Here is an 18,124-nt window from a genome sequence, read left to right as displayed (position 1 = left end):
AATATCATTCCGGGTTGATAGCGATCGATGCCATGGGGGAGGTGGAGGAGAAAAAATAACAATGCGGGTGGTTGTTAGGGTGATGGAAATGGGGCCGAATGCACAGAGACCTTTGCGCGGGTGGTGTAAAAAGCAAGTCATATCCCGTCTCCTCTGCCTGATACATCAGAAAGACTCAAAGTTCATCCCACAACAGATTTCAATCTCCAGCATGCTTGAACCCGTCAAAATGGGGCAACCCAATACCATCCGCGTGGCCATAGTACAGCCGGGAAAGATGATCGACCAGTCTCTCCTTCACCCAACAATAACCGACATAGACATCCTCGCGGCCTGAAGTCTGCTTCTAGGGCTGCAATGTCATCGACCACTCGGTGGATTTGGCATGAAAACAAGACGAAAGAATGAGACATTTAACCGTTTACTCAGGAGGGCCGCTGTCCTCGAGGCGCCGTGCCCAGCCTTTCAAGATTTGCAATTCCAGTTGGAGAGAATGAATCGTTATGAGATGCTCGGCTTCCGTGTCCTCGGACACGACTGATATAGTTTCAATGATTGATAATCTTTGTTTAATCGATTCAGTGAGATATTTTCTGTCAAGCGCTGGTAATGCTTACAGCAAATACTGCATAAGCTAAAAGAAAAAAGAAATGTAGAAATCTGGAAGGAGGCAAGGTGTGCAAGTCCAGCTGTCTGCGTTGGGTGGCTCGGAAACTGTGTATCATACGTGAGGGCGAATTCCTGGGATTTCGATTAATATCGGGAGGAAGACTATTCAATAAGAGGTGGCGTGATGTCGTCAAATTCAGAAATACAATGTCTATATTCGTTAATCACTATGCACAATAAATCTCATTAGAGCCATGAACTGATAGACAGGGCAGATGACTGTGAATGAAAACTCGCCGGCCTGCTCGGTATGTACAGGCTTTCATTATCAGATTCCGGCGAGTCAGCACTGAGGAGACTTGGGCCCTCGACTTTTGTGAGGGTCACCTTCTTATATGACTTCTTCCGGGTCACCGAAGGGCCAGGCAGTGGTGGCTCCACTGATAGTGGTGCTTCCTCGGGTATGGTGATGTTCTCCGGAATAGCGAGCTGAACTTCGCTAGTCGAGGCGGATCCAGTTTCTTTCTCAAGACTCATGACCACCTCGATGGCCTGTCGGTCTTCAACAACCTTCAGGTGCCGCTTGGAGAAATATCGGCCGTATTTATAGAGCGACCAGTAGCAGCTGAAGACGTTGATAGCCGTTAAAGCGAATTTATAGCCGGTGTAGTAGAACAAGAGGACCACCCAGCTGACGCGCTCTTTTTTTCGTCGGAGATGGATCTCGTTGAATATGAATACGTTGATGACGTACATTCCAATGGTCGCGCCGAGGAGAATGCCGCTGAACCCTGGTCTAACAATGAAGGAGATAGGAAGCATGAATGGCGCGAGGAGGTAAATTAGAGTTTCATAAACCTTGAATTTAAAGTTAGCATGTGGTCCGGCCCATATCCAAGGAATCACTTGGCGACGTACCTCTTGCCACACAGCCAGCTTAGCACCAAACTCCCACCCGTGGAGCTTCCAGCTTGATAAAATGTATTTCATATCATAATACATACCAATCACGAAGAAAAAGTTCCATCGCTTGAATCTTTGCTTGAAAACAGTCATTTCGCCAAAGCCACCTCGACGGCCGCTCCCGCTGAAGAACACCGATGATGGGGTCTTGGTTTCCACAAAAACAGAAGAGCACATGGTAATGCGTCCGCCGAGACGCCGACACGCATCTCCGAAGAACCAGTCTTCTGAGACAGAGTACCCAGGATGCTCATTAAAGGTAGCCTTGAGAAACTCCGTTTTCCATAGAGAGATGGCACCGTGGGGGAAGGTAGCACTCCCGAGCATTCCAAAGAATGTTCTTTGAATCCCGGACATTTTATACTCCATATCTTGCGCTTGCTGACACCAAGTGCCAGGGGTAGAATTCGGACCAACACTCTTGATGGTGTATCCAATGCACTTGACTTTGCCCTTCAGGCGGTCGCTGACAATAGGGAAGTTGGCAGGCAATGCGCAGTCATCGTCAATCAGCAGCACATTCTCGAAGCCATCGGCAGCATATGACCCCGCAAACTGGGCGACGATCTTAGAACCGATCGGCACCCACAAATGGTTGACTCCGAACGGACGACAGACCTCTTCGGTGTTATCCAAAGGTGTTTCTGAGTTGCCATTGGCGATGACAAAGATGTTCTCTGCTGGGAAGATCTTCAAAGCGGCTTCCAAGGTCGGACCGATGATCTGGGCCGACTTATAACATGGGATAATCAAGGCTGTAGTTTTCGCTTTGGAGAGATTCTGCTCGACGTCAATGTCATTGCCAATTGTATCTGCGGGCGGGGGATCTTTTTCGAAGAGAATCAGAAGAGGGCAGAATGCATATCTGTAGAGAGAAGTTAGCACATCGCACATTGATTTCTTCGCGGGTAGACCAGGGTGCTCATACAAGAAGGCTAAGCCAATGAGGATCGCCCAGCCACCTTGGATCACGAACTCGTGGCTGACGACCCAATATAACCACCAAACGGCCCCCTTCCATAGAGGTATACCGACCAGAACGAAGTAAATAATCAGGATTAAAAGCGTATAGGCGCTGATTTCGAACGAGACGCGAACCCATTTCTTTCGCTGAAGCGCAGCGCCTCGGAGTTTTGCTTTTTCGTAAACGTCGTGCATCGCATGCTGAGTTTCGTTCAACGTTGGGCTACTCAAGGGGACAGGACTGGTCATGGTTGTTTCTGCCAGAGGAGTGATTGGTGTGATCGGTGCTTTTTCCGCCCATGCGAGGGCTTCCTTCTCTTTTTCAGAATTGGTCGGGGTCCAGCTTTGAGCTTTGGTGAGACGCTCCCATTCTAATAAAAAAAAATGAGTATGGAGACATTATTTGTGCTTATTCCTTGACGTACGAGTGAGCTCCGGAGGGTTAGTGCGCGGTCGTCGAGCAGTTGCAGGCCTTTGGAGCTGGGTATACTGAAGACTCGCACAGCGACTGAGACCCCCATCTTCTTTTTGTCTCTGGGGGGTAATAAACTCATATGGCACACGTTCATTTTTGGGAAGAGATTTCTCCCATGTCGCCATTTCCACTGGGGAGCTGAACTTTGCTGCCAGCAAAGGCTTCGGGATCTGTACGTCCTCCACCATGGTGTACCTATAATTGCCCTCGGAGGGCACCTCGCAACTCGGGAATCGAGCTAATAAATAAACAAAGGAACGGATGGCGCGGTTTTGCACCGCAGAAATAAATAGGTAGCATGCGCTGCATTATTGAGAGTAGCCCAATGCGATATTCTGGCACTTGCATGGTTTAGACTAGGCCGAGAGGTTCAGCCTGGTATAGTGGGCCATAATCGATCGAGATTTTCTACATCTAGACTCTGACTTGATCCGGACGGGGCTGAACTAGTATGATTTTTCTTATTTGTCCTATACTCGCCCTTGGACGAATGAAGAAGTTCACTTGCTCGTCCAAGGACACTCTGCGGAGGGTCCTCTCAATGATTGGAAGACTACGGAGTACTAGAGATAAATTTGGTAGCGCATACACAATACGCTGAATACAGGTACAAGACTCTTCTCTTTTTTTTCTTTCCAAAAAAAATAAAAATAAAAAATAAAATAAAAATAGAAATTGAGAACTGTTCTTGTAGATGCGAAATGATCCGAGTATCTAGAGTCCGTGGAGCTGAAGTAGGGTTAGCGGCGGCATAGTCGGGTATCTTCTCTTTTTAGCGTACGCCGTGGCGCTGCATGGTAGAAAGAGCCCCACGGGAAAGTTATGAAGTAGATGGACTCATCGTCATTTCAACGGCATAAGGCGGAACCCTGCGAATCTATGTGCGGCAGATGCGCTACTAGTACGGGCCTCTCCGTCGACTCGAGATCAGATCGCCAGAAGGATTTTCACACCGCAAGGTCTCTTGAAGGACCAACGCTATGCCTCGAACATGCTTTCAACAATATATGACTTACCAAAAAGATCCCTGGTGCCTAGCACGACCCCAACTGTCTTCCACAGTTTCCAAGGTTTGGGTGAGGCCGCTGACAGAATACCCAAATTTCAGTCACGGGTATTCCACGTGGATTAATCCAGCCTATGGGATCGAATATTGATTTCGCCCTGTACAGAAGCAAAACAAGCGCTAGGCCCACAAGCCGACAGGCCGAGGGATCACCACGTTCATTGCCTTGTTTTGACTTAGCCGCCTCTTGCATCGAAACCCGGTGCATATGTAGAAGTGGAGTATCAACCATCCCTCGGCCAGCCGAATCGGCCACGCCCATCTACACTAAGTTAGCGCTGAAGAACCCCAAGGCTCCACTGGATCCGCGATATGTTCAACGAGAAAAATTCACCGCACTGGATTTTCCCCAACTTACGATGTCTCAGCATCCGAGTTTTCCAGTTGGAAATAACGGCCTTCCAAGTTCAGCGGAATAGCCAAGTTATCGGAAGCCGGGCGTACTCAGACCAACCATTCAGGTCCAAGGCACTTTGGATCCACAAGATTAAAGTTCCCAGCACACATCCAATTATCATTGTTTTGGGTGATGATCAACCGTGGTCCAGGACATGCAATTCGGTCGGCCACGAGTTTCATGTTCCCAAGGTTCCCATGGTTCGCCTGTGAGATGTGAAAGATACCCCAAAGCGGGACCATGGATGAAATGGATAACTTTCCTTGGTCTTGGTCATAAACGGCATCTTCAGCGTCCGTCTCTACCTCAAATATCCCAGCCAGTAAATAATTCCTCCGAAGCCACATTTTGTTGCTGTGAAAATTTCCTAAAGAAATGGCCCAGCTTCATGGCCCGGCAACGCCCAAACGTGCCTAATGCATAAGCAGTGGCGAATCGGTGTGACGTATAATGCACGCAGACCAACTGCTCCCCTGGATGGTGCAAGGCGTGGCTGCCGTGATAGATTCGCTGCAAAGCGGGCCATGTTTTGAGGCTAAAACGGCCAATTGCTTGGCCCGTATCTCGCCTTATGCGGACTCCAGAGGCGTCTGGAACCCTTCATTCTGGCAAGTTCGATTCTTTATGCACGCAAGTGGGCCGCTCATTCCAAGGCTGATGAAATTGAGTAATTTGCTTCCATAATGCTGAGACCTGCAGCTGGGGATCCTGTCTCCGAGATGCGTAGGATCTTCCAATTCGTGGTGCTGGGTGACTAATACGTCAATCAAAGGCCCCGGGGTTTACTCCAGCGGTCTGGCTCTTTCGTACTGCCCTTGCATTAGTTTTGTATCCACGGAACTTCATGCCCTGTTTTGACAGACGCGGTGATGTGAATACCCGGGTTGGCAAGGCGTTCAAGCAATCCATCAGCCCAGCAATCTGGTATAGGACGCGTCGTCTAAACCCAATATGAGTGAGAATCAGTCTGTCATAGTCAGCATGCTCCATCGGGGCACCTGGCCACTTGGGCACCTGGGCAGTAACTAGTTAGTTAGGGTCAAAGAATTACGTAACTAGAACCTTCGTGGCCTGAAGCCTGCGCCATCGCAAAGCTCCGCAGGAAAGCGCGCTAACACTTCGTGAAGGTTTAAGAGTTCCACTCAACAAGGCTGAATTTCGTGAGGTGGTGCGTTCAAGAGGGAAGAAGGGGGCCCGGAATCAGGAGACCTGGATGGAGGGACCGCAAGTTAGACTTTTTGAGATTCCGTCGTATTTAGTTTTAACACACCAGGGTTCCCTTTCATGTAGTAAATAGCGATTCCTTCTTAATATTACTCAGATAATCAAATAAAATTCCTTCTGGCTACTTCTCAGATATCTGGTGTTCGTCGTCGCTGGAATGAGTTGAATTCTATTCCGAATATTCCGCGGGCCAGCACTTGGACCACGTCTGAAATCTGCACCGACAGTATTATGAAAATGGGAAGTACACCAAAATAATATGCTGGTCTTTTCGTCCCTCAGCAAAGTTTTCATGTTAAGCTTGTGGGTTCAATTACGCTGTCTCTCTGTGAAATTCTATGTGCATCAAATGCTGCTGGTAGGAATGCATTATCTTCCGGCTCCAAATTATCTTTTTCTTACCACTTTGCGTATCTTCACGTTCGTTAGCCCTTGCAGAGTCCGTACAACTTCAAAGCCGCCCTCCAGAATTGGAGCCTATCTCTGCCACTATACCAGACACCAGGCCCCTTATCGGCGGACGGTCCAGCGATAAGCGCGTTTTGATATCATCCGGCTAGCGATCTTGCGGCTGGATTAACTTTCACGAGGCCAATCATATCATCAGAATCTCCTGCAAGTCTTGAAATACTCTTGAATATCTTGAACGTTTCTCTTTCTCGATTTTACCACTACCAGCACATCTATCACCCAGAATGCCTTTCTCATGTCAAGCGCCTCTTTAAGCCGCAACGGCACTATTCCCTCCCAATCAAATGCCACGATAGGTTCCGAGTCCATTTTCAAGCCTACCAGGGGTAGCTCGATCATTGCCGGGACATTATGCATTCAAATGGGAAAGCTCAAGTGTAGCCCATCACCCTGCCTATGTTTATTCTTAGAAAAGTACACTAAGAGCGTCCATGCGTATCGATAACTATAACAGTAGAATAGATCCGGGATTTGACGGCGTAGTTGATCTTCAGCCGCGCAGATCAAAGTCCTGTAGAGAATTCGACAACGGCCGGTGCTGACTCGGACCTAGAGGTTCCAAGCCCGTGTAAAAAAATTTTCATTCGTGCAATGCAGAAAGTTACGAATGAAAATACCTAGCCGTGTGGCAACGGATTTCGAGATACGAAGCAGATTGTGCACTCTAGTAGATTGGATAAATAGAAGACTTTGACGAGGCAGAAGGACCGCGCTAGATATCCGGCCCATTCACCCTGAATGAGAATAAACAAACATATCCCACACGTAGAAGATACCCCGCAAAATGCGATATGTATTAGGATCCAGCAGCCCTGCCGAAATAAGATGAACTATCAAAGACAGAAATATGAATAGGCGCCAAAAAAAAGAAGAAAAAGAAAAAGAAAAAGAGAAAAGAAATGCGCTAAGTGGTTATGTATGAGTTGAGTGACCCAGCACTCGAAATATACACTGAGCCTAAGACCACGAAGAAAAAGGATTGGCTATTGATGGTTGTGAGATTCGGAATCAACCTGCGTGTTTAAGTGCCCTCTCTGGATTGTGTCTTCTGTGACGGTGTTCTGAGCATTGCGGGGAACTGAGTTTCTTCGCAATGCCCCGCCCAGCCAGGCGAGGCCGCCATTCCACGAATCGCTGAAGCTGCGCAGACGAGTGCCCTCTTCATCGGATTTCTTCGTCTGGGTTGTATAAAGCTCTGTGGCAAGAGCAGGCGTAGACCGACCAGCTTCCTCGGCTGCAACGCTGTTATCAGTAGCAGACTGAAGCCGCTCATTGGCAACAGTCAAGGAGCTTTGGTGTCCGTCGTCGGGTTCTAGATCGCCATCTTGGTAACGGACCGGGTTATCGCCAAAGGCTCCATCCAGCTGCTTCCGGCGACTGCCTTTGCGTCTGCTTCGATCCTTCAAAGGGCTATGTTCACCGCGGCGAAGCGATTCGACAACAACGGCACTGATACCTCCGGAAAGAGTCGGGAGAAAAGGACCAGGGGAGTACCGATTTAAAGGGGTGTGACGCGTTGAGCGCCTAGGGGTTTCAAGGCTAGCACGTGCTCTATCCGAAAGCTGAGGCTCATCATTCGCAGTGGGAGTCGAGGCTCGACGGATGCCAGCTGCACTATCATCGATCCCGGGTGCAGGAGGAAATTGCAAAAGAACTGTCGATTCCATACCGCTCGACTCATCCTCTGCCGGAGGTATCGCAGGGCGGGAAATTTCAAGATCTGACTTGGAAGGTGAGATTTCGTCTTGCGAGTCTGCCCAAGGGTTTGACATCTGCGATGGAGGTCGCAATGGCGAAGGGTGCTCGAGAGACCTGCCTGAAAGTGCAGAATCCCCGACCAAAGAGACAGTTGGTGAAGACGATACTGGGGACAGGGCTCCTCGCGGTGTGAGCTCGTCTTCATTCACACCGTCGATACCGCGACTTGCGAGGGACCCCGAGGGAGACTGGGGCATATCCTGGGAGGCCTCGGGGGCCAATACAGCGTTTGATGTACGCAATACCGGGGCTGGCGGAGACATGTCCACGCTGTCGCGGTATCTTTCGCCATCCAATAACCCGAATGCATCTTCTTCGTCAGTTGAGAAGGTTGACTCGTCATCTCCACGCACGCGACCGCTTGTAATGAAGTACACGCCAAGGAATGTCAGGAGACACCCTCCGATGAATTTTGCGGCACGAGCGATATCCATAGATTCAAAATCGCGATAAAGGATAGCACTGCCGATAATAACCGACAGAGTGAACAGGACAAACTGTGTAGGGATCACCTGCGTTGAGTCGAAACGCTGCAACGCGCGGTTAATGTATCGTATTTGCATGAGAGCACTGGATACGAGGATGAAGACGAGCAGATAGAAGACCGGGTACGTAATCACATGCCAAAATGTGAAGGTCAGTAGCGATGAGACGCCCTTGGTTGATAAAGCAGTGTAGCCACCTATATTCCCGTTAGCATCATCAGAGCAGTGACCGAAAGAATTGAAAAGAACTCACCGAACAGAGCCACGAGCCCAACATCAATGAGGAGCGATCGTCGGCCATATTGATAGCTTGCCCACATGAGACCGACTATCAATGCACAAGTCAATCCTAGGTAGAGCTCGAATTCCCAAGTCGTGATCATGTCCCAAATTTCACCTGGCCCAATCTTCTCCTCCGAGGATTTCGCACTGAGAACCACGACAACAGCACCCGCAATAGCAACCAGCACGCCCCAGAAGTCCCGCGATCGGAACTTCTCTTTCAGCAAGCAAGGTGCGATGATACAGTTAGAGATCAATGCAACAACACCCAGAGGCGACACGATGGACGCAGGTGCAAATCCATAGGCCAGGAAGTTACCCGTTTCTCCAAGAGTCATCAGTATAATGCCAACCCACCAATACGGAGACTTCAGATAGGACTTCTTGTTGCCCTGACCCTCTTCACCACCGGGGCGAGCTGTCCGGTCGGAACTGAATGAGTTCCTCCTAGTATTCCGTCGGGACCGTCCATTCCGAACCTCGAAGAAGTCCTCGTCTTCTGCCTCATCGCGGTACGGGGCGAAGTTGCGTCGTTCGCGGCGGCGATCATGTGTTGGTGTTCTACCCCGGCCATTCTTCCGAGCATGATCCGCGTTGGGTGTTCCATATGAGTTCGTCCTCAACTGTCCTTCTGGCGAGTCAGGGTCTTTTGAAAGCTTATCAAGCTCGTATTCGCGGGCGATCCGGATGTGAGCGTAGCGTTGCATGTTAAGTGCGAGAGAGATCAGCACATTTCCGACCAAAGCCGTGATGATACCGATGAGCGAAGACCATTTTTGCAGTTTCTCGTGGCTGTTGCCAGATCCATTATGGGGCACGGAGGTCGAGGTCAGGGTACCGAGAGCCGTAGATCCATACACCGAAGAGCGGGTCGCGGATGGAGTGATAGTCGTTGCAACGAAAGAGGAGACCAGGTCCGCCATCACGGGCCTCTGAAAAGAATCCATTTGGCTGATAGGGATCGAAAACGGTTCCGTCGAGGGCGCACCGGCTGTGTTCTCTCCGATCGCAGCTTGCGGGGACAGGCAAAGCCGGACGGTCCGAACTCCTGTAGCAGCCTGAAAGCTGTCACAGCTTACCAACGACTGAAGTCCAGTGAGAAAATATTGAGCATATCACGTTGCGAAGGGCAGCATTCTGCATGAGCCAAGCCCGAAGTTGACGGTCTGGTTTGCTTGCCTCCAGTCGCGTTTGCTGGTGGAAGTTTGCGGCTGACTGCTGGTGATAAAGCGGAGGGAGTGCTATGTCAGCAGTCTGTTTCCACTGGGACTAAACCTGCCAAAGTTTAGAAGACGCCTGGCCCTCCTTACTCCTGCCCACAGTCCGCGCCTACCGCCGTTTCAGTTTGCGTCTCAGCCTGCATTTCGTAGAGTCAAAGCTCTCTGTGTGTAGTTCTCGTGCGTTAGCAAGGGTCCGGGCGATCATGCGGGCTTGGAGGACGTCATAATGCGGAATAAGAAGAGGGGCGCGCATTCCAGAGCTTGCAAGTGGTTGGTCCTTTTTGGCCCTATTGTGTGCCTGTCTCTAGCTCCTCTTACATGGATACAGATCAAGACTAGACGCTGCATTGGCCTCTATATTAGATTGTATGTTTTTTGGCTCCAACCGGAAAATGACCATGTTTAATGACTAGTTTACAAAATGCCCATGAAGCTCAGCTCTCAACGTCGAGCCTTTTTCTTTTCTGGCTTTTCTTCTTCATCACTCAGTTCTGCGTAAATTGGCTTGGGCTGAGTTTCTTGATACGCTCGAGTAAAGATAGGGTCCTTTTCGGCCTTTTCGGCATATTTCAACAGCGCTTCACGAGGATCTTCATCGCGCATAGAACTGAGAGGAATATGCTCGCGCACATGTTTCTCATCGGGCGTAGACTTAGCAAAAGGTGTGACGGCTGGGATATGTGGACGGCGAGGATCGCGGGAGCGTCCAGAGGCTGTCAAGCCAACATTGGGGTGACGGGAAGAAAATGTTGCCGAGCTGTACTGAGGCACACCGTTGCTGCCAACCACAACCGAGTCTCCAGAGAGGGCCCCTGAAGTATCAGTTGTGAAAGCGGAATTATCATCGACATGACGGCGTTTGGGAGCCCGGGACATGACAAGTGATGCACCCTTGGTAGAGCTGGTAGGATTGTAGAGAACATGAGTTTCAGCATTTGCAGAGCCGGTGATGATTTGGTTTAGTTTCTCGTGCCATAAGACAGAAATCAAGGGAGACCCTGGAGTCACAGGGGTGACGAGTTCGGGTTTCAGCGTTGCTGGGTTCAGGATATGAAGATGGCCAGTCTCTGAGCCCACGAGTACATTGGCTGATGAAGGAGAGAATTGAATGTTCGAGGTAGGGTAGCGCTCCGATGTCGATTTATGCTGGACCGTAGTCACAGGGGACTTGAATTTGCGCGTATCCCAAAGCTTGATGGTATCATCGCCGCCGCGAGAAATAACAAGTCGTCCATCGGCGCTGATATCCAGCCCACTGGTCCAAGTGTCTCTGGTATGAGCGTCACGTACTTCAGCACTGGGTCGATGGAAAGGCCCATTTCCACTGTACATAGTTAAGCTGCCATCCAGAGCAGCAGTCACCAAGACATTCGATCCACCCTGCTTTGGGGAGCCCCATGTAACAGCGGTCATCTTAGTCCGCCCAGCAGACCCAGCAACCTTGGACTTGTGCATGATCACATGCTTTTGCGACATACCAACGTTTGCATCCCATATGCGGACTGTACTATCCGAGCCAGCAGTAGCGCAAAGGTTGTAGTCCGAAGGACACCAGACACCACCGGTTGCTTCAGCGATATGACCTTTCGTATTATTCAAGTCTCGCAAGTACATGTCGCCCTTCGCAAATTCTGTCACTGTTTCACCATCTCGGTCAAGAATCCGAGGCTGGGGAGTGGCGGTCACGACCAGGACATGGCTCGGCGAAAGAGGATTGAATGCGGCATAGTGAACGGCATGGGTGTCTTGGGCGGCTGATGTCTTTTTGAAGGATGGATCGACCGATTTGAACGCACGGATCGTTGATGGTGTCATGGAAGCGAAGTCGTGGAGCTTCAGAGTACAGTCCCTTGAGCCTGTAATCATTCGCGCGCCTGAAAGATCCAAGGTGACTGTCGTCACTGCGCGCTCATGAGTGTGTAAGACCATCTCGTGGGAGACTGGAAATTCGTCTTCATCGTCATCGTCCGAGTCATCGTCGTCCGAGTCATTTGAATCGTCGTTATCGTTATCATTGGGCTCCTGAGGTTGCTTTCCCTCGGCTGGACTAGCTGGGGTTAGGTTTCGCGCCTCAGCTTCTGGAGCCGGCACAGAGACCTCCGCACGTTTGGTCCGGTTGACCTGACTCTCGGCATCGAACTTCTTTTCTTGCTTCCCGAAGCTAGAAGGAAAAAACTTCTTGAACGCTTCCTCGTCAAAGTCGTCCATCTTTCAGTTGAAGGTCTGAGTTAACGAATTACAAGAGCGAATGTCGCAGAGCTCTCCACGGCATTTATCAGTAATGTTTGCACTGTTTGCCTCCCGCCGATCTTCCGATAAGAGATAATGCGGGAGTGCGCTTTTCGTCGCGTAGCCAGAGATACATACAAAAGCTCCAGGGCGACAAACATAGATTTTACTAATACAAATGATAATTTGAGTTATATGAATGCATGCCATTCTTGTAAATCCATCATCAATGAAATAGAATACACAGGCCAGACCAAATGCAGCTCCTAGCTATTCCTAGTAGGCACAACTGGACATTGACCAGCGATTACAGGTACAATCCTTCCACAGGGCCGCCATCCTGCTTGGTCTTCATGATACGCTCACGGGCAGCACGGAAGTCGTCCATCTGGACTCTCATACGACGCTCACGCAAGGCCATCAGACCGGCCTCGGTACAGATGGCACGGATATCAGCACCGGAGAGATCGTCTTTCTGGTTGATAAACTCATCCAGGTCCACGTCATCTCCGAGGGACATCTTGGATGTATGAAGAGTGAAGATCTTTTTCTTGGTCGTTTCTGTAGCGAATGTCAATATCGGTCAAATAGATAAGTATGTGGGTATTGAGGGACACATACGGTCTGGGTTCTCGAAGAGAATCTTACGGTCGATACGACCAGGACGAATTAAGGCAGGGTCGAGAGTCTCGATCTTGTTTGTGGCCATGATGACCTTCACGTCACCACGGTCATCAAAACCATCGAGCTGGTTGAGCAACTCCAGCATAGTTCGCTGAATTTCACGCTCACCGCCGGATTGAGATTCATAACGCTTAGTACCGATGGCATCGATCTCATCAATGAACACGATAGATGGGGCATGCTCAGCGGCGACAGTAAAAATCTGGCGGACCAAACGGGGACCATCACCCAAATACTTCTGAATCAACTCACTTCCAACAATACGGAGAAAAGTGGCACTGGTCTGGTTTGCAACAGCTTTCGCAAGAAGAGTCTTTCCAGTACCCGGAGCACCGTAAAGGATGACACCCTTGGGCGGCTTGATACCCATCTCCTCATACAGTTCAGGGTGTAGTAAAGGCAGCTCTACAGATTCGCGAACCTCTTGAATCTGCTGCTCCAGACCACCGATATCCGCATATGACTCCGTTGGGGCCTTATCCAGTTTCATCACTGATACCAAGGGATCAGACTCCTCGTGAGGACACCAACAACTGACACTGACTTGTGGTGAAGCAGAATGCTAGCACCAGGCTCCAGGAGATCCTTGTCGACAAATGACATGATGGAGACGTAGTATTCAGGGCCAGTAGCACTGGATACGATCGCATGGTCGTCGTCAATCAGCTCCTCGAGATTACCAACGCCCATCGGGCTGCCTCGCATGTCGTCCACTCGACTTCGCTCATCCGCATTCCGATCTGTCACGTCCAGATCGCTCTGGGCAGCGGAGCTTTGGGTGACTAGGGCCTTGGATTTGCGCATGCGCTCCATATTCTCAACGTATTCCTCCTCTAGCAGTAGGTGGTCGTGAACGCGTTGCATTCGAAGATATCGTAGCTTGCATCGCGAGGTTGGATAGATATCCGGGAGCTTCGAAGCGGTACTTGGGCCGGCGGCCTTACGCTTCTTGCGACCAATACGAGTGGTAGGGGGAGGGGGAGGTTCGTATCTGGGTTTGTCCTTCTGTATCCGTTATTTGTTAGAGCTGGGCCGCTTACCAGAGAATGATGGATTCAAACCTTCTTGTCTTTATCATCACGTCCATCACCACCGGGGCCGCCGCCCATGTTAGACTGCTGGTTACCCTGTTCGATGAAATGTCAGTATGCCGAGCTGGAGGCGAAATCGAGAGATGACGAACCATGTTTGTAAGCCAGCGATGGGTTCGCTGTCAAATGCTTGATCAGGAAGAAGAACGACAGATGCCAATGAAGGTTGGTCTCAACTCCAGATGAATGGATGGAGATGGAAGCGTGAAATGAGGGAACGGGGGAGGTGTTGTTGGTTGGGACAGCTTGATCAGCTGCGCCGGTAACCCTGGAGCTCTTCCGCTACGTTTAGTCACGTGATAATTATATGCCTAAGGCGCATAAAGACCCATGCGTCATCAATGAACCAGGTCGAGGCTACCACCAAAGCATTTTGTACTATAAGTCCAAGGAGTGCTATTTCCGGACGATCGGCCCTGTCAGCTTCTTTGTCTTCTATTTTGTTAGTACATTGTAGTATTTGGATCGACGGCGGCTATAAAGCACATAGTTCCTTTTGGTAAGCTTGTTAGAAACAACCCCCGCCTGCGTTTATTGCCTGTTTCACTTATGGTCTCTATTGAATTTCATACTTTGAGCTAAACTTGTTGAATTACTCGAGCCTCGTTATTTCTGGATTCTCATCATTCACTGACCGAGGGCAGAGCCTCCGCTAGCTTAGAACTCTTCACATTGACCGCGGCTGCTCCCCACATTATCCACGTACGACAAATTCTACCGCACCGCAATACATTTGGCTTTCATTATTGAGCAACTTGCATCATGGCGAGCAACCGAATGCGCCGTATTGGCAAGGAACTGGCTGACATCCATGCCGATAGCAAGTCTGGTATTTCTGCTGTCCCCGTGAACGAACAGGAAGATATCACCCACCTGCGTGGCTCCTTCCCAGGCCCCCCAGGAACCCCGTACGAGGGTGGTACTTATTATGTCGATATCAAGATCCCAACCGACTATCCCTTCCGCCCTCCTGTCATGAAGTTTGAGACTAAAGTCTGGCATCCGAACGTCAGCAGCCAAACGGTATGTCTTCTCTCTGCGGAGTCTCCGGAAGGAAATACCAACTCGTTCACCAGGGGGCAATTTGCCTTGATACACTTTCCAGTGCTTGGTCTCCTGTTCTCACTATAAAATCATCTCTTCTATCTCTGCAATCTTTGCTCAGCACGCCTGAGCCAAAAGATCCTCAGGATGCAGAAGTTGCCAACATGATGTTGCAACAACCTCGGGAGTTTGACCGTGTTGCGCGCCAATGGGCTGTGACATATGCAGGCGCTCCATCTGATGGTTCGACTAACAGCGGTGATTCAACTGGACCAGGCCCGCTAGCCAAGTACGTTACTGTTGCTTCCGAGGCCCTCAAATCTATGGTTTTAAACCCTTTTCCTAACCTGAACAATTCCAGGTACGACGGATACAACAAGGATCTGGTTGATCGGTTCGGCAGCATGGGATTTGGTGTGGAACAGGTTGTCAGTGCATTTCGCCAAGTTAATATTGATCGAAACGGTGGCCAGGACTATGAATTGACCGCAGGGCAGATGGGTGATGTCACTGGTTGTTTGCTCGGGGAGTAACTAGTGTTGTTGCATTCTAAGGCAATTGTTGATTGCTAGAGTCCGAAAGATCATTCGCATATTCTGAAATAGGCTTCAAAACCGCGTCAGCATATTTTGACGTGCAGATACGTAGGCTTCTCTTTGACAAGTGCATCGCGATGCGTGATCGAGATATCTTATCGGGATCGATAAGGAATCCCAAACTTGACTCCGCAGCGATCTTCCTGGCATCTCATCCCGCGAACACCAGCTAGTCCTCTGCAGGGGAAAGGTGCAGCAAGCCGACGAACCATCGTACTGGGCCAACATACCTGGATTTCTTTGAAAGCCAAGGTCACCTTTGCTTTGTCTTGCCCGTGGGGTTTCCTAGAGTTGGTGGGCCTGACCCTTTGATTGCCAACATGATTGAGGATGACATCTACCGGACTTCCTCCCAATTTCGATTATGGTCGTATACCGAGGCGTCTCTTCGATCCCTCCGAGAAAAGACTAATGCCATTGCAAGTGAACGCGTGAGGGCCGCATTGCGCCGCGCTAAGGAAGCGCACCAGTCAACCACCTCAGCGAATGGAACACCCCAAACAGGGAGCGATGGCGAGGGGAAAAAGATGGATGACAAGGAGATCGACTGTTTGACACCAGAGGAAGAGCTAGCGTTTGTGCGATTTTATTGCGAGAAGACTCTCGAGCTTGGCGAAACCTATAAACCGGCGTTGCCTACGATGGTTCGAGTAAGTTTTTTTTTTCACATCTCTCCCCTTCTGTTCACCCTAACAAATTGCTTTCGCAGGCTACCGCAATACAATATCTCAAACGATTTTATCTGACGAACTCTCCGATGACATACCACCCGAAGTCCATCATGGCCTGCGCATTATTCCTTGCAACCAAGACAGACAACTATTACATGTCTCTCAGGCAGTTCGCGGAAGGTATCCCAGGCAAAAAGCCTACAACGCAGGAGGAGGTCATTGGTCCAGAGTTCTTGCTAATGCAAGGTCTTCGGTTCACTTTTGACGTCCGACATCCATTCCGCGGCCTCGAAGGAGGAATCATGGAACTACAAGCCATTGCAGAGGGCCAAGGGCAGCCAGGGCCTCATCTTACCCACCAGACCCCGCAACAGCTTCAACAGAAGCTTCTCGCGATTTCTCCCGGTCCTGTTCGCGCATCCTCGATATCAGATCGCATTGGGCGGGCCCATGGTACGACTCGAGAAATCCTCAAAACAGCGGCGCAAATGACAGACGCTTATTTCCTCTACACACCGTCACAAATATGGCTCTCAGCCCTCCTTCTCGCCGACCGCCCCCTGGCGGAGTTTTACCTTGATACCAAATTGGGCGGCCCTCTCACATCCACAGACATTAAACCCGACCCATCTGATCTTCAGAATCCTTTATATGATCTCCGCACAAAACTTCTGAGAGTCCTCACAGACTGCTCCGCTCTTCTGCAGGCGTACCAGCCTCTCTCTTCTGACCCAGGCCAGATGGCAGATCTTCAGCGGATAGCAAAGAAACACCATCATTGCTTGAATCCTGAGAAGAAGCTGGCTCCAAAACGTACCCCTGCTGGGACGGAGGCATCGCCAGCCCCTGCCTCTGAGAGCGAAACAGAGCGGCTTGCGAAAAAGCGCAAATTAGAGGCCGAGAAGGCCCGTAGTTCTCAGGATATTTTTGGACCAGAACTGGTCACTGAACGTACCAAACAATAATTCCACGACCGGTCATAATGGCCTCCCAACTGGTGATATACTCGCGTCATAAACTTTGATTTGAGGCGTGGCGATATTCTGAAATGATATCCTGGTAGTCTGAGGTCCAAGTATCACCATGATTCCAGTTCTTAAGAAAGCAAAAGATGTAATCGAACCCCTCGGGCTCTTTAATCCAGTGTCCCTCCCCTTCTGCACCAGTAAATTCTGCCCAATCAACTGAGGAGCACGTCATTACTTGGCGGAATACCCGTGTTGGCTGCTGTCCATTTCTGACTGGAACCCAGATATTGTCCGTCCCATGGCCAAACAATACCGGCTTAGATAGGATGGTCAGATTGATAGGCGTCTTATGCGGATCTACTATACGCATCGCCATCCTTTCAAAGAAGAAACCGGAGAGCACCCGCCCTACTTGAATCGACTCCAAACTATTCTGCTTTACAAGCAAGTCCTTCAGCTGCTGGGCAAACGGCAACCAGCCACAAACCCCCGGCAACCCTCCCAGAGGCCCATGGATTCGACCAGTGGCAATTCCACCAAAGAACGCCGACAAGACAACTGCCATTTCTTGGCTTATCCCTCCAAAATATATCCGATCAAGCTGTCCGTCCAGTAATTGAACTTCATTCTCGAAGATATCAAGGACATAAAGCACGGACTCACATAGCCCTTCCACTTGTAGGCCTTGTCTTGCCTGATTGTCGTTCAAAGATGTTGTTGTCAGCGTTTCCACCAATGACCACTTGGGTGGGTGTTGCAGGTCATGTGGATGTAACGCCAAAGTTCCCAGTTGACGAAGTCACTTAACCAGCCACCCACTATGTTATGGGCTGCAGCTAACGGTATGCAAGCCCAGTCTGAGAATGAGCTCGGTAGACGGGACTGACGAGATGGGTGTGCAGGATGGCAATCACTGTGATTACTACGG

The 18,124-nt window shown here is 50.0% G+C and overlaps 7 protein-coding genes across 7 annotated transcripts; 2 read left to right on the top strand and 5 right to left on the bottom strand.

Annotated features, from left to right (window-relative positions):
• Positions 1-855: 855 nt before the first annotated feature.
• N7468_008057 (uncharacterized protein) lies at positions 856-3,198 on the bottom strand (the record flags this gene model as incomplete). Its single annotated transcript, XM_058477353.1, has 3 exons — positions 856-1,467; positions 1,528-2,906; positions 2,961-3,198. 3 exons carry the CDS (start codon positions 3,196-3,198, stop codon positions 856-858), a joined length of 2,229 nt encoding a protein of 742 aa, XP_058327698.1.
• Positions 3,199-7,151: 3,953 nt separating this feature from the next.
• Positions 7,152-9,640, bottom strand: N7468_008056 (DUF803 domain membrane protein; the record flags this gene model as incomplete). Its single annotated transcript, XM_058477352.1, has 2 exons — positions 7,152-8,608; positions 8,665-9,640. 2 exons carry the CDS (start codon positions 9,638-9,640, stop codon positions 7,152-7,154), a joined length of 2,433 nt encoding a protein of 810 aa, XP_058327697.1.
• Positions 9,641-10,354: 714 nt separating this feature from the next.
• Positions 10,355-12,121, bottom strand: N7468_008055 (WD40 repeat domain-containing protein; the record flags this gene model as incomplete). Its single annotated transcript, XM_058477351.1, has 1 exon — positions 10,355-12,121. The coding sequence occupies one exon, from the start codon at positions 12,119-12,121 to the stop codon at positions 10,355-10,357; it is 1,767 nt and encodes a 588-aa protein (XP_058327696.1).
• A 328-nt stretch (positions 12,122-12,449) lies between these two features.
• Positions 12,450-12,662, bottom strand: N7468_008054 (uncharacterized protein; the record flags this gene model as incomplete). Its single annotated transcript, XM_058477350.1, has 1 exon — positions 12,450-12,662. The coding sequence occupies one exon, from the start codon at positions 12,660-12,662 to the stop codon at positions 12,450-12,452; it is 213 nt and encodes a 70-aa protein (XP_058327695.1).
• A 653-nt stretch (positions 12,663-13,315) lies between these two features.
• Positions 13,316-14,012, bottom strand: N7468_008053 (26S protease regulatory subunit; the record flags this gene model as incomplete). Its single annotated transcript, XM_058477349.1, has 3 exons — positions 13,316-13,831; positions 13,888-13,953; positions 14,010-14,012. The coding sequence occupies 3 exons, from the start codon at positions 14,010-14,012 to the stop codon at positions 13,316-13,318; spliced, it is 585 nt and encodes a 194-aa protein (XP_058327694.1).
• A 667-nt stretch (positions 14,013-14,679) lies between these two features.
• On the top strand, positions 14,680-15,494 carry N7468_008052 (E2 ubiquitin-conjugating protein UBC1; the record flags this gene model as incomplete). Its single annotated transcript, XM_058477348.1, has 2 exons — positions 14,680-14,940; positions 14,994-15,494. 2 exons carry the CDS (start codon positions 14,680-14,682, stop codon positions 15,492-15,494), a joined length of 762 nt encoding a protein of 253 aa, XP_058327693.1.
• Positions 15,495-15,877: 383 nt separating this feature from the next.
• Positions 15,878-17,193, top strand: N7468_008051 (TFIIH complex kinase subunit CCL1; the record flags this gene model as incomplete). Its single annotated transcript, XM_058477347.1, has 2 exons — positions 15,878-16,207; positions 16,267-17,193. The coding sequence occupies 2 exons, from the start codon at positions 15,878-15,880 to the stop codon at positions 17,191-17,193; spliced, it is 1,257 nt and encodes a 418-aa protein (XP_058327692.1).
• Between the last annotated feature and the right edge of the window lie 931 nt (positions 17,194-18,124).

Source organism: Penicillium chermesinum (genome assembly GCF_028974085.1).
Source record: "Penicillium chermesinum strain IBT 19713 chromosome Unknown utg000006l:1.0-2335141.0:1.0-2336784.0, whole genome shotgun sequence".
NCBI lineage: Eukaryota > Fungi > Ascomycota > Eurotiomycetes > Eurotiales > Aspergillaceae > Penicillium > Penicillium chermesinum.
Note: the sequence above shows the minus strand (reverse complement) of the source record. Positions and strands in the feature narration are given on the sequence as shown.